Below are 14,768 nucleotides of genomic sequence, written 5' to 3'. Positions count from 1 at the left end.
AAGATGTAATCAAGACTCTCCCAGCAAACAAAAGCCCAGGCCCGGATGGTTTCACAGGGGAGTTTTACTGAACATTCAAAGAAGAACTAACACCAATTCTCCTCAAACTATTTCAAAAAATTCAAGAAGAAGGAAGACTTCCAAACTCATTTTATGAAGCCAGCATAATTCTAATTCCAAAACCAAAAAAAGACACTACAAAGACAGAAAACTACAGGCCAATATCCCTGATGAACATAGATGCCAAAATCCTGTACAAAATACTAGCAAATCGGCTCCAGCAATACGCCAAAAAAATTATCCACCATGACCAAGTGGGATTCATCCCAGGGATGCAAGGCTGGTACAATATTCGCAAATCAATAAACGTGATACACCACATAAATAAAATGAATAATTAAAACCACATGATCATATCACATGCCGAAAAAGCCTTCAACAAAATCCAGCATCCATTTCTGTAAAAACGCTCAGCAATGTGGGAATAGAGGGATCAGATCTAGACATAATAAAGGCCATATATAAAAGACCTACAGCCAACATCATACTTAATGGGCAAAAACTAAAAGCATTTTCCTTAAGAACAGGAAAAAGGCAAGGATGCCCACTTTCGCCACTCTTATTTCACATAGTACTGGAAGTCTTAGCCACATCAATCAGAAAGGAAGAAAAAATAAAAGGGATCCAAATTGGAAAGGAGGAAGTAAAAATGTCATTATTTGCAGATGACATGATACTATACGTAAATAACCCCGAAGACTCCATCAAAAATTTACTAGACTTAATCAATGAATTTGGCAAAGTAGCAGGATACAAAATTAATGTCAAGAAATCGATGGCATTCTTATACACCAAGGATGAACTCACAGGAAGAGAAACTAAGAAAAAAATCCCATTTACCATTGTGGCAAAAAAATTAAGACACCTAGATATTAACTTAACCAAAGAAATAGAGGACCTATTCACAGAAAACTACAGGTCATTGAAAAAGAAATAGAGGAAGATATAAAAAAGTGGAAGCACATACCCTGTGCATTGATTGGGAGAATTAACATCATTAAAATGTCCATATTACCCAAAGCAATCTATAGTTTCAATGCAATCCCCGTCAAAATTCCAATGGCATACTTCACAGAATTAGAACAAGTACTTCAAAAGTTCATATGGAACCAAAAAAGACCTCGAATAGCCATAGCAATCTTGAAAAGGAAGAACAAAGTTGGAGGGATCACATTACCAGATTTCCGGTTATACTACAAAGCCACCGTAATCAAAACAGCCTGGTACTGGCACAAAAACAGGAATATAAACCAGTGGAACAGAACAGAGAACCCAGAAATGGACCCAAGGCAATATGCTCAATTAATATTTGACAAAGGTGACAAGAGCATATAGTGGAGTAAGGATAGCCTCTTCAATAAATGGTGCTGGGAAAATTGGATAGCTACATGCAGAAAAATGAAACTAGACCATCAACTTACACCCTACACAAGAATAAACTCAAAATGTATAAAAGACTTAAATGTGACTCATGAATCCGTAAAATTCTAGAAGAAACTGTAGGCAACAAAATTTCAGACATCATACACAGCAGAATTGTCACTGATACATCACCTAAGGCAATAGAAACAAAGGAGAAAATGAACACATGGGGCTACATCAAACTCAAAAGCTTCTGCACAGCGAAAGATACAATCATCAGAACGGAAAGGCTACCCACTGTATGGGAGAGCATAACTGCCAATGATATATCAGATAAGGGATTAATTTCCAATATATATAGAGTGCTCATACAACTCAACAAAAGGAAGACAAAGAACCCAATTAGAAAATGGGCAGAGGAGCTGAATAGACACCTCTCCAAACAGGACATACAAATGGCTAAGAGACATATGAAGAAATGCTCATCATCACTAATCATCAGAGAGATGCAAATTAAAACAACAATGAGCTATCACCTCACACCTGTCAGAATGGCCGCCATCAACAAATCATCAAACAACAAGTGTTGGCGAGCGTGTGGAGAAAAGGGGACTCTAGTACACTGCTGGTGGGAATGCAGACTGGTGCAGCCACTATGGAAAACAATATGGTGTTACCTCAAAAATTTAAAAATTGAACTTCCATTTGACCCAGTGATCCCACTTCTAGGAATATACCCTAAGAAGCCTGAAACACCAATCAGAAAGAATATATGTACCCCCATGTTTGTAGCAGCACTATTTACAAGAGCTAAGATCTGGAAACAACCCAAGTGTCCATCAGTAGACAAATGGATAAAAAAGCAGTGGTACATATACACAATGGAGTACTACGCAGCTGTAAGAAAGAAAGATCTCTTATCCTTTGAGACTACATGCAGGGACCTGGAAAGTATCATCCTAAGTGACACAAGCCAAACAGAGAAAGACAAGTATCATATGATCTCACTTATTTGTGGAATATAATGAACATAACAGTCTGAGGACTGGGGTAGTCCCAGAGACATGGAAGTGGGGTACAGACTGACAATCCCCAGGAGAGGTGGTGGTGGGGGAGAGATAAACCACAGATCTTATATGCATGTGTGCATGAACAGTGGATATGGTCAACAAACTGGAGACAGGGCATGGAGGGAGGGGAAGGGGGGATCAGTGGGGGGAAAAGGAGAAACAACTGTAACAAAAATTAATTAAAAATAAATAAATTAATTAAATTAAATATAAAAAAATAAATGAAAGCAACACAACAATATATCTAGAGCAGTGGTTCTCAACCTTACTAATGCCTCGACCCTTTAATACAATTCCTCATGTTGTGGTGACCCCCAACCATTACATTATTTTTGTTGCTACTTCATAATTGTAATTTTGTTACTGTTATGTCTTTGGCGACCCCTGTGAAAGGGTCATTTGACCCCCAGGTTGAGAACCTCTGGTCTAGAGTCTAGCAGTCATTTTCACACACAGGCCTCTCACTCAGATAGAAGCCTGCACTGAACTACTGCCTTGCACACTGGACGGCCTACCTGCACTCTGTTCCTGCAGCTGAGCCAGCCCCTGCAGAGGAGTTCCTGGAATCCCATTTCAACCAGTGGGACTGAGGCTGTCCTCATGCAATTGGACCTCTGCACCTATATCCTCATCAGCATTTTCACTAACCAATCAGAGCCGCTCCATTCTGACCAATCAGCACAGTGATTTTTGGAGCAATCAAGCTGTGAGGTTGTAGATCTTCCTCTGCCTGAGGATGGATCAATTAGAGATAAGCAGTAGTGACTCCTCACTACATAAGGCAGGTTCTTTCTGGCTCTGGGAGCCACTTTCCCTTTGCACCAAGCCTGTGTTTCCTGAAGAAACAGAAGACACTGGACTGGAGCAGAACGGAGCAGAGCCTGCTGGCTGCCAGAGGGGACCACCTTGCACAGCTGATTTATATGTGAGCTGTAACACTACTGAGCTGTTGACAGCAGGGCTGTTCTCACCCTGTGCTGTATCACAACTGAATTGTTTGACTGAACAAAATCTCCTGCTTCCCCAACCGGAAATAGGGATTCCTGTCGGTGTTGTATTGATGCCGGTGATCATCAGCTGACATCTGATTGTCTTTTCTTATCCTCCAGGTCCCTACACCGCCTCTTCCATCACAGAAACAAACAAAAACCAGAATTTGGAGTATATAGATGAGATTCAGAAGGGACTAGTTTGCCTATAACAGGTGACACATTATGTCACCTCAAGTCATGCACAGCTAGGCAAGAACGAGGCCATCAATTCCTTGCCCGAGATGTCAGGTTGCCTAGATTCAAAAAGGTGCGAATCTCCTGAGGGCCACTGCAGGGAGTCCACCCTCAACTGGCTTCTACATGACAATGCCCAGAGCCTAGGAAGTTACTTAGGGGGAGGGCCCATTGTGTGCCCGCCCCTTTTTTCTCTAATCACCCTCCCCCCGCCCCTTTTTCTGCCCCTCCCGCCCCTTTGCCTTCCCCCGCCCTCTGATGCCAGGGCAGCTGCCCTCCACTTCCGCCACTATATAGGACATTCCTTGCTCTGCCCTCTGTGCCAGACTCAGGCTCCCGCCCAGGCAGCAAGCAGCGGGTAAGGCCGGGCATGGGGCCCGCTAGGAAAGTGGGACTGAGCGGGCCGGCAGGGGAGGGCGGCCCAGGGCCTGGATCTGAGAGCCTCCTCCGCCCTGCACCTCCCTGGCCCTCCTTGGCCCGGAGTCACCTCAGCAGCTGCCGGTTCCCGGGGACTGCGCCCTGCGCTGCCCACCTGAGCCATGGGGCCCCAGCCCAAGGCCGTGAGCCACACCCCCGGGGCGACCCGGTTCACCTGCCCCACGACCGGGGCCCCAGGACTGCCAGCCTGCCAGGGAGGGAAGGGAGAGCTTTGTGTCTGAAACCAGAGCTGAAGCCTGAGATGGGAATGTTTTCCTTCCTTCGGGAACTCCCTTCGGCCCACAGCTGTTTGTGACAGATTCTAGGAAGCCCCAGAAGAATCGCTTCTCATTGCTGCAGAGGGAGGGAGGGAGGGAGGGACCCTAGAGATTCCTTTCCGAGGACAACAGTAATAATTCAATGTATTACACGAGAAGCAAACAGCACAAGTAGTTCTTCCTGGCCAGTGTGTGGGAAACGAAGGCTCTGAGAGGAGTCAGGATTCCTAAGGGGGCTGCTGAGCTGAGGTGGAGGCCTGGTCACCCTCACCCCCAGGGCGTGTCACAGAGGATGCTTGTCACCTTCCCCAGGTGGGCTGCACCATCTGACCCTGGGACCTGTGCTGGCTTTTCAAACTCTCCTATTCTCTCCCAGCTGTAAGACTTGGGCCCCTTAACCTCTCGAAACATTAGCAACTGTATCCTGAAAATGAAGACAATTATGTCACGTTGCTGCCATTTGCTTTAATGCAAAGTAGGTAGCTATGGTTTTCTAATAGAAACATTCTTGTTTCAGGTAAAGGTGGGCCATCAGTGATCTCCCAAACTTGGTAGGAAAGGGCCAGTCCTGGCTGCTATGTCTGCCAGGTCGGGGCCCTTTAGTATACCTGGGTCCTGCACCTGGGTCTCCGGTGGGTCCTCGGCCGCTTCTCCCTAGTTCCCACCTTTGTGCTCCTGAGACAGTGTTCTTGCCTCCTGTGTAAAGAAAAGAAGTGCAAGTTCCAGGGTGTTTCAGGGTGAGGAAGACATGGAGAAATTTCATTGCCTAATTTTCTGGGGTGCATGGGCCTCTGTTCTGCATTGCAGCCCTCACCATGGAGCAGCTAAGTGTGGCCAACACCCGGTTTGCACTGGACCTCTTCCGCACCCTGAATGAGAAGAACCCTACTGGAAACATCTTCATCTCTCCCATCAGCATTTCATCCGCGCTGGCCATGGTCTTTCTGGGGGCCAGAGGCGCTACTGCCGCACAGATGTCCAAGGTCAGCAGAAACAAACAAAGTAGTCTGGTTCCCGGCGAGTCTGCGCTAAAGTGTTGTGCTTTGAGCTTTCATGGGGTATTTACAAAACTGAATTCTTTGTTCCACAGCCATACGTTATGAGGCCAGACTTTCAGAAAAGCCTCAAGAGCAATTCATTATTTAAGTATAAATATGTTTTTATTGACTTTTGAGAGAGGAAGAGAGAGAGATAGAAACTTCCATGAGAAAGAGACACATCCATCTGCTGCCTCCTGCACGGCCCCTACTGGGTTCCACACCACATCCAGGCATGTGCCCTGACCAGGAATCGAACTGGGACCTCTCAGTCCATGGGATGATGCTCATCCACTGAGTCACTCCAGCCTGGTGAACAGTTCCTTTTTATGGAGGCTTTGATTCATGATTGAGTTTTTACTGAGCATATGCTGTGTGCCAGGCACAGTTTTTAGTTTGGCTGAGGACACAGCAGTGAAGAAAGCTGCCCAAACCCCTGTCGTGTGCTGTTTCTATTCCAGTGGGCAAACCTTTGACAGCATCTCCTCCTGGATGAAGATGTTTCAGTTTCTGCTTTGCATGTGACCCGCCACTCATAAATAATGCCTGTCTATATTTTACGCACAAAAGGGCACGTAGGGAAGGCACCACACTGGAGAAGGTGGTGGTGTCACCTTCTTGAGGGAAGAGGTGACCTTGTGATTTGTACCCTGAGGCCGAGCCCTGGGCTGGCACCAAGTGCCTGTGTGGGCAGCAGGGCCCTGCACGGAGAGGAGACAGGTGAGGTGTGGCATCTGCAGGGACAGAACCAAGCCTCGGTTGGTGTGGCAGGTCACTCTTACAGCAGGAGCAGAAGCTATGCCCAGCCTTCCACCTGGCCCTAATGGGCATGGAGGGCACTTCTGTGCTGTGTTCTTTGTTTAATTCTGAGAGGGGAACTGGGCTTTCCTCAGAAGCAGGGGAAAGAAGTCCCAAAAGTGAAGGTCTTCTCACCTACCGGTCAGATTACCTGGTGCCTGTAACTGGGGAAGGCCCAGCCCTGGTTTCCACTTATCGACCTGATCCAGCCGCAAAGCTTCTAATTCTGTAATTTCTGAAAACCAACCATATTGATCACTACAGACATGAAAGCATTTTTAAGTTTTCCAAAATCCACCCATTTTTTTAACCCCTGGTTATTAATTGGTTGCTCTTTGTAGGGTAATATCAGCCTCTATTATGAGGTTGTTCCAGGGACTGTATTACCTCAGCAAGAATAGATTTAGGGGTTCCCTCCATATTTCCATTAGAGTAGATGAATCATAGCAACTGTGCAAACATGACACAGCTCGGTGAGTGACTGGACTTTGTGCATTGTGTGGGTGTGTTCTTTGTGTGCTGAAGTAAACAACCAGCCCAGGTATCATAAATCCATAAAGGGATGCTTGATTTGTAATAAGGAAATAAACTTTTACTAAATGTGCAGTTTATAGATGTTATTTTTAAATGAGTTACCTGTGCTCATGGTGTGAGTTTGAAACCGCCCATGTTGTAGTGTCTCTGTGTTCCCGCATATTGAGGGTTCTTATGTCTTCTGTTGAGCTGAGATCTTCCTGTGATACTGTACTTGATATGGAATTTGCATATGAACATACGAATTACCATTTTTTAGGGGATAAAACAGACATCTCTAAATATTTACCTCATTAACCACTCATGCTTTCGTTACTATATAACAAAAAGTGATATCAAAACCATTCCTAATGCAATTTTTATGTCTTAGAAAGTTATAAATTTTGCATTCGCTATTCTTTTTTCTCCAATGAAAAAGTAATAAGGTATTGGGAATTACTTTAAAGGGCTGGGTATTATCAATCATTAGTAACAAAAACACATTAATTTGATAGAAGCAAATGCCAAGGACACCGGTTCAAAGTAAGTGGTTATAACACTTATAGTGTTTTCTTCGTTTTAGACTCTTCATTTTGATGGGGTTAAGGAGATTCATTCAAGATTTCAGAGTCTGAATGCGGACATCAACAAGCGTGGAGCTCCCTACGTTCTGAAACTTGCTAACAGGTTATACGGAGAAAAAAGCTACCATTTCCTCCCTGTAAGTACTTCACGTTCATGTTCTTAACCTCACTGGACCATGAGGACACTTTTCAGCACACCAAGGCACAGAAGTCAGATTTATTTTTATAAACATTCAGAAAAATGACACAGAATTAAAACATGAGAGTATCCCCATTAATAGATATGATTTCATTTTATAGTCTTCACAGGGGAAGACTGACCCTGACTGTTTGACCAGCAAAAGTGAATTTCATAATTCAGTTCCAAGAATAATCAGTATATACTTATATAGGGACATGTTGGTCAAAGCATAGAAAAGAAGAGGTAAATTTTATACACCACCAAACTACTGAACTGTACCCTTAAAAGTGGTTCAATGGTTAGTTTAATGTTACATGTTTTTCACTGTAATGCAAAAAGTATAAGGGATAGAACTTTTTTGTTCCATTGAAATTTATGCCTTTAACACCATTTCTGTTGCTTTGAAGGATTTTGGAAACATTTCTGCATGTAGTAGGAGTTATCCGTGACATTTGGTTCCTTGCTTTTCAAACAGGAGTTCTTAGCTGCAACTCGGACGGCATACGGCGCTGACCTGGCGAGTGTGGACTTCCAGCGCGCCTCTGAAGGTGCCAGACGCGTGATCAACGAGTGGGTCAAAGGGCAGACAGAAGGTAAGAGAGTGGGCCCCACGCACTCATTGACCTGGTCCTTCTTGTCCTCCCTCCACCTTCCCACCTTCAGGTGACCCCCGGCCCTTTCCTCTGCCTCATCCTGGCCCTGGGGTCAGTCTGCCCCTGCCCAGCGCCACACAGCTGTCCACTGAGGAAACTCCTCAAAGTGGAAACTTACACACGGTTTCGCTGAAGCAGCTGAACTTTCTCCCCATAAGGTCACAAATCTACAATTTAAGATTAAACCTAACATTGAATGTGGAGTCACAAGGATAAAGCTTTGAGGAAAACCCGGCCTGGCCCCAATCACGGAAAAGAATATTGTCACACTTGTGGCACAAAGTGCCGTGGCAGGAATACCCGGCACACACCCTGTGGACGCGCTCAGGGCGGCGGGGGGACTGGCCGTGCCCCGCGGTCCCCTCAGCTCTCTCTGCCCCACTGAAGGAAGGGCCGAGGACCAGCTGACCCGCCTCCCCTGCCCGGCTCTTCACGCCCGCTGTGGGCACAGGGGGACTCGTGTTGCAGTGGAGTCACGGTCCTACCCGCTGCGTGTGTGTTAACACCTTCTGTGAGAGTAGCTTCCACCTGGAGGATTCGCACAAGTGATGTATTTACTAGTGCCCGGAATCCTTTTCACTAAGGAATACTTCTGTGCCTGAAAAGAATGGCCATTCACTGAAGTAGGCTTGTTGTTTCTCATACACTGCAAAGAAGTTTCCTGTTTTTAGACCTGAAACCCTTTAGTGGTTTATTTAAAGTTGAAACATCCTAGAAGGGATTCCTAACTTAACATGTTAACAAAAATTAAATAAAAAAATGTATTTGAATTGCATTTTAGTGCTGATCAAATGTCAGCTGAAATATAGAATTCTGATATGTGAGTTGTTTTTTTGAGCTTGCTTTATCTTTCAGGGAAAATTCCAGAATTGCTGGCTTCAGGTGTGGTTAATGATATGACTAAACTGGTGCTGGTTAACGCCATCTATTTCAAAGGAAGTTGGCAGGAGAAATTCAGTGAAAAGGCCACGACCGATGCGCCCTTCAGATTGAATAAGGTGAGGGTCGCAATTATGAAATTACTCTTTGCTCTAAAGAATGCAGATAATAATGTGAGTGACTTGTCTTCTCAATTTTCCAGAAAGACACAAAAACAGTGAAAATGATGTATCAGAAGAAGAAATTTCCATATGGCTACATCGAGGAGCTTAAGTGCCGTGTGCTGGAACTGCCTTACCGAGGCGGGGAGCTCAGCATGGTCATCCTGCTGCCAGATGACATCGAGGACGAGGCCACGGGTCTGAAGCAGGTGAGGGCTCCTGGGCTCAGGCCTCGTGTTCCTTCTGACACAGCGATGCTGCCTGTGTGTATGTCCTGTGGTAGGTCCTTGTCATGATGTTACTGGACTTTTCTTCCCAAACTGTGTCATCCCTTTGAGATTTATTCTATCAATGTTTGCTACTCTGAAGCCCTACGTTTAGGTTTTCAGCTCCTGTCGCTGCACAGCTGTGGTGGGGACATCTAACGATCTATATTATTGAACATGGGTCAGTGGCAGCTCATGGAAACTCACTTAAGGGAACTTTAGAGAAAAGTGCAGTAAAGTTAGAAGTGTTTTGTCCATTGAAAATTTAAATTAAAAAGACCCTAAATATTCATAGTACATAGTTTCCTCTTGTAGGAAATGCTGTTGCATATGGCTCAATTTCATCATTATTCATATAAAGTATGAATTACTTTTCTGAGAGATACAATGGTATAAAAGGCTCATGTTTCTCATTAGCTTGATAGCTATGCCTATATTGCAATATAAACTTGGTATGATGTTTCTATTTTAATTAATTTAAAGGTGGTGACATTTCTTGCTTGGCTAGGACTAGGTAAAACTGCAGCTTATAGTTTTTCTTTAGTGTCTTTAGGCTTCTGTGTGCTTTTTTCTACCGTCTTCGTAATCACACTTGTTATCAGGAAGGGGTCTAATATTGGTCGTTTGCATGTATGAAGTATGTATTAAAATCAGTGTGTTCCTAATTTAATTGCATTTCCTTATATGTCTCTTCTCTTATTGTGAAAGAAATCCTCTAGCCTCATGAAAGGGATAATCAGCATCAATAGAACAAGTGGAATAATGTTTCCATTCTGGTCCAGTAGTAGTAACAATAGTAATGATAATAGCTGACATTTTTATAGCTCTTAGGATGTGTCAAGTTGTTTTGTATACATTAACTCATTTAATGTTCTCAACAATGCTATAAGTAGGTACAATAATTACACCCTCCCCCATTTTAGATCAGGAACTAAGCCCTTTTTTATTTTTACCTAGGAGATAAACCTATTGGAGATTTCTTCAGCACTGTGAGGTTCACAGATAACCACAGTTATCAGTAGTGTTGAGAATAAATAGAGTGGAATAAATAGAAGAAAAGTTTTAAAATTTCCTTCCACCAGTGAAGCAGTTAAAGTAATAACATCCATTGTGGCTGTTTTGGTATTCCAGTGTGGCAGGGGTATCAGATGACCTGGATGGATGGGTGGGTGGGTGGAAGGATGGATCACTCATGGATCCAATGTCCAAAGTCCCTGTTGTTGGGCCCTTGATGGCTTGGAACTCAGCTCTGTTCTGTTATCACCAATTGCTGGAAAAAAAAAAAGAAATCCTCCAAATGGAATCTTTTTTGGCATAAAACATGAAGGAAAATAATTAGCAACTTATATTATGAGCCCCTTCTTTTAAATAATGCTTTGTTGCAGTGGATGGTTTGGCTATGTGGTAGAGGATCTGCCTGCGCGCCAGAGTCGCAGGTTTGATTCTGGTCAAGGGCACATACCTCAGCTGTGTTTATTCCCTGGCCGTGGTCAGGGTCTCTGGGAGGCAACCAGTCGACATGTCCATCTCATGTCGATGTTCTCTCTCTCTCTCCCTCCCACTGTATCAGAAGAAAAATATCTTCGAGTGAGGATTTAAATGAATGAATGAATGAATGAATGAATAAATAAAGGTTTGTTTCCTTACATGAAACTGTTCTCCCCTCTTCTTTGGCCCATTCTCATTCCAGATTGAGGAACAGCTGACTTTGGAAAAACTGCATGAGTGGACCAGACCTGAGAATCTGCATCTCATTGAAGTCAATGTCCACCTGCCCAGGTTCAAGCTGGAAGACAGCTACAACCTCAACTCTCCCCTGGCCCGCCTGGGTGTAGAGGATCTCTTTAATAGCAAGGCTGATCTGTCTGGCATGTCAGGAGCCAGAGATCTTTTTGTATCACAAATTGTCCACAAGTCTTTCGTAGAAGTGAATGAGGAGGGAACAGAGGCGGCGGCCGCCACAGCAGGTGTTGTGACTTTCAAGATGCTTATGCCACAGGAACAATTTGTGGTTGACCATCCATTCATTTTCTTCATTCGACACAACCCCTCAACTAACATCCTCTTCTTAGGCAGACTTGCTTCTCCTTAGAGTCTGTGGAAATACAAGACCAAGCTCAGGGCTTCACTACCCCCACTTTCAATGGTGATAATTTTTATGTATCTTCAGTAATAAAACTACCATCTCAAAACAAAGATTTTATTTCCTTTGTGAGGTCAGTTGTGTTGGCTGTTTACATCTATGATCTTTGGCATGGGTATCTCTTTTCCTTTTTTATACTGAAAAATTTTAGTGATTGTTTTTGAATGCATCACTCAAATGTAGAGATTCTTCACAATGTAGTAATCTGTGGAACTGCTATACTCTCTTGATAGCCATGGGAAAAATTATAAAGCTGTAATCTGTTTCACAGACAGACTTCTGGAAGCCATACAACAGAGATGCTCTGATTGTTTAAGGGAGACTTAAAAACTTACTCAATTGAAATATTGGAGAGCAGACTATTAAGGGTTGGATTATGAAGACATATTTGCCTTGGCCAGTGTATCGGACCCTTTGTTCCCCAGGATTAGTATTCCATTACAGCCCTTCTGTTTTTCAGCCATTATAGAGCTACTTGGTTTTAATCTTCCCTTTTTTATTTTCCTTTAACCTACCTCATATTTAGTTTGTGTGTTATCACAAGGCATCAAAAAGTAGGCATCTTATCACAAAGATTCCAAGAACTGCAAAAGAAATATGTAGTAGGAGAGACTGTTAAGCAAAAAGAGGGGCAGAGATCTCCCTGTTAACTGTGCTTGTTAACTCCCATCATCAGATACATATGGTTATAGTAATGGAACCGCTTTATGCAATATTGCATGTGGGGCAGGGATCTCTTTGATTATTATAAAACTTTATCCAATGTACTCCTTGGCATGGATCCTGAAATCCTAATTTTGTAGCTTCCACAAAGCTGATGGGCTGACTAATAAAGTTTCCTAAGATTCTGCTAGCCAGACTGATGTCAGTGTCTTCCTGTTCCTACCCCATCTCAGGAAAGACAGGACTGTAATGGGATTCATGGCCTCACTCTACTGACATCCACGACGGTGGTGGGTGACTCCTTGGCATAAAAAGACGTTAACAAGTCTACAGCTGGGAAGCTTTCCTTCCAATTCTTCTTAAAATACTTACTAACACTAAACATATTCCAGGTTCTCTTAGCTGTAGGAAAAGCAATAATTACTGCATTTTCTAATTCTTCTACTTGGGCTCCTTATCCTAAAATCTGCTCAGTGATTTAGAGTAAATTGTACTAATCAAGTAGAAACTGAATTGCAGGGTCACAAGCAACTCTGCTCAAATCCTTCCTTTTATATATGAGGGAGCAGGCCCATGGACTACAAATAAAGAATTGAAGGTTAAAACAACTAGTGAATAACAGAGCAGAAACTAGAATCTCATTTATATTTTATGTGGAGAGTATCTAATTCCTATAATGGTGAAGGAGAAAATTCAGATCTCTTAACACGACAAAACAAAAAACAACAACAAAAAACACCATCAATCATTACCCCAAAGGCAAGGGGGATCTTATGTGATTATGAAGAATTACTCAGCAATCTAGAATAAATTGGTGACAATGGAAATTGGGGTCACTATTGCCCCAGAAACGTTTTCCAATCCATAAGAGATAAATAAGACATGAAGCAGGCATTTCGATGATGTTCAAGGCCAGGCAGGCAGAGTTTTGGCCTGCATGGAATGGTGACCCCATTATAACTCTTGTGCTTTCGTTTGGCTCCTTAAGAGCTAAACTCTACAAGTGTGAGTGAAAGGGCTTAGAATGCAGCCCTGATGTAAGTCCTTAGACTGTCCCAATTATTCCAGTTCCTGAAATTACATTGCATATACTATGATTTGCTACTACCCAGAGGCACATGGCAGAAACAAAGAAAAATCATTTCTGGGGGAAGAGTACCCATAAAACTCAAATTGTTTTTATTATAACCTTTTTACATACGCTATCCAGCACATAATCAAGGATTACTGGATTGGTGAGGAGCTGTGGCAACATGAACAAAAATCAGCACAAAGAAGAGATGATGCAAACAGAAGTACAGAGGCCCCAAATGTCGAAATCATTACACAGAAATTATAAAACAACACTGTTTTCTATTATTAAGTTGATAAATGACAAGGTTAAATGTTTCAAATAATGTAAAAGAGACACTGCACAATTGAATAAAAATGAAATAGAAGTCCTATAACTCAAACATACAATAATACATGAAAAACTAAACAGATAATATTAATCCACAAATTAGACAGAGAAGACGTGAATTGTTGGACCAGGAGAAATTATCTATGATTTCTTCCTGAAAGATAACTATGATAAGTATAGCCTAGAAAGACAAAGAGTGGAAATTATAAAAGGAAAGATAAGAAACTCAAAATAGTCAGTAAAAAGATGCTTAACAGGAAAAGAGAAGACACGAGAAAGTATGGTGCAGAATAATATCTAAAGACCTAACATTTAAAATGTTTATTCTAAACATATAAACATCAATTCACAAATTTTAGAAGTCCTACTCAACTCCCAAGTAGGATACAACAAAGAAATCTATCTCTAGTCATATCCTAGTGACTCTGCAGAAGTCCAAAGACGGAAGAGATGATCATGGAAGAAATAAAATAAAAACAACCAAAGAAAAAAGACAAAGTATCCTCAGAGGAACAGCTATTAGTAGCAGCGGTTATGAGAGCCAGAGATTATAGACTGATTCCTTTAACATGCTGAGGAAAACACTACCCCAAAACCCTTCCAACCCAGAATTATTCTATACCCAGGAATAATACTCCCCATGAGATCTTCAGACAAACAAAAACTAAGAGATATTTCACCTTCAGTAGACCTTTAAAAAATTCTAGAGAATATTACTTATGCAAAAGGAACATCAGTGTTGTAAAAAAATAACAAAAGCAAGAAAAATGTCAATAGAAATTTAAATAAATATTGACCATTTAAAGCTATAGTAATAATGCCTATGGAATTTTAAACATATAGAAAATCAAATGACATGACAGCATAGATGTTGTGGAAGAAAAATGGAGGTAAATTTTTAAAGTCCTTGCAATTTTTGGAAAGAGAATAAATACAATTGCTGTCATGAGCCGCTTAATGACATTTTGGTCAGCAACAGACGGCATCTACCATGGTGGTCCCATAATATCATAATGAGCTGAAAAATCCCAATGGCCTGGTTTTAGCCATCATAACATTATAGCGCAAGGCATTA

General features: G+C 42.4%; 1 protein-coding gene across 1 annotated transcript; it reads left to right on the top strand.

Annotated features, from left to right (window-relative positions):
- Positions 1-3,999: 3,999 nt before the first annotated feature.
- LOC118626570 (leukocyte elastase inhibitor-like) lies at positions 4,000-11,786 on the top strand. The gene is made up of 7 exons (XM_036256459.1): positions 4,000-4,076; positions 5,221-5,396; positions 7,345-7,482; positions 8,002-8,119; positions 9,035-9,177; positions 9,261-9,428; positions 11,176-11,786. The coding sequence occupies exons 2-7, from the start codon at positions 5,229-5,231 to the stop codon at positions 11,575-11,577; spliced, it is 1,137 nt and encodes a 378-aa protein (XP_036112352.1). The 5' UTR covers positions 4,000-4,076; positions 5,221-5,228; the 3' UTR covers positions 11,578-11,786.
- Positions 11,787-14,768: the final 2,982 nt, after the last annotated feature.

This window comes from Molossus molossus, unplaced genomic scaffold (genome assembly GCF_014108415.1).
Source record: "Molossus molossus isolate mMolMol1 unplaced genomic scaffold, mMolMol1.p scaffold_m16_p_12, whole genome shotgun sequence".
NCBI lineage: Eukaryota > Metazoa > Chordata > Mammalia > Chiroptera > Molossidae > Molossus > Molossus molossus.
The sequence above is the reverse complement of the archived record's forward strand: the minus strand, read 5'-3'. Positions and strand labels throughout refer to the sequence as shown.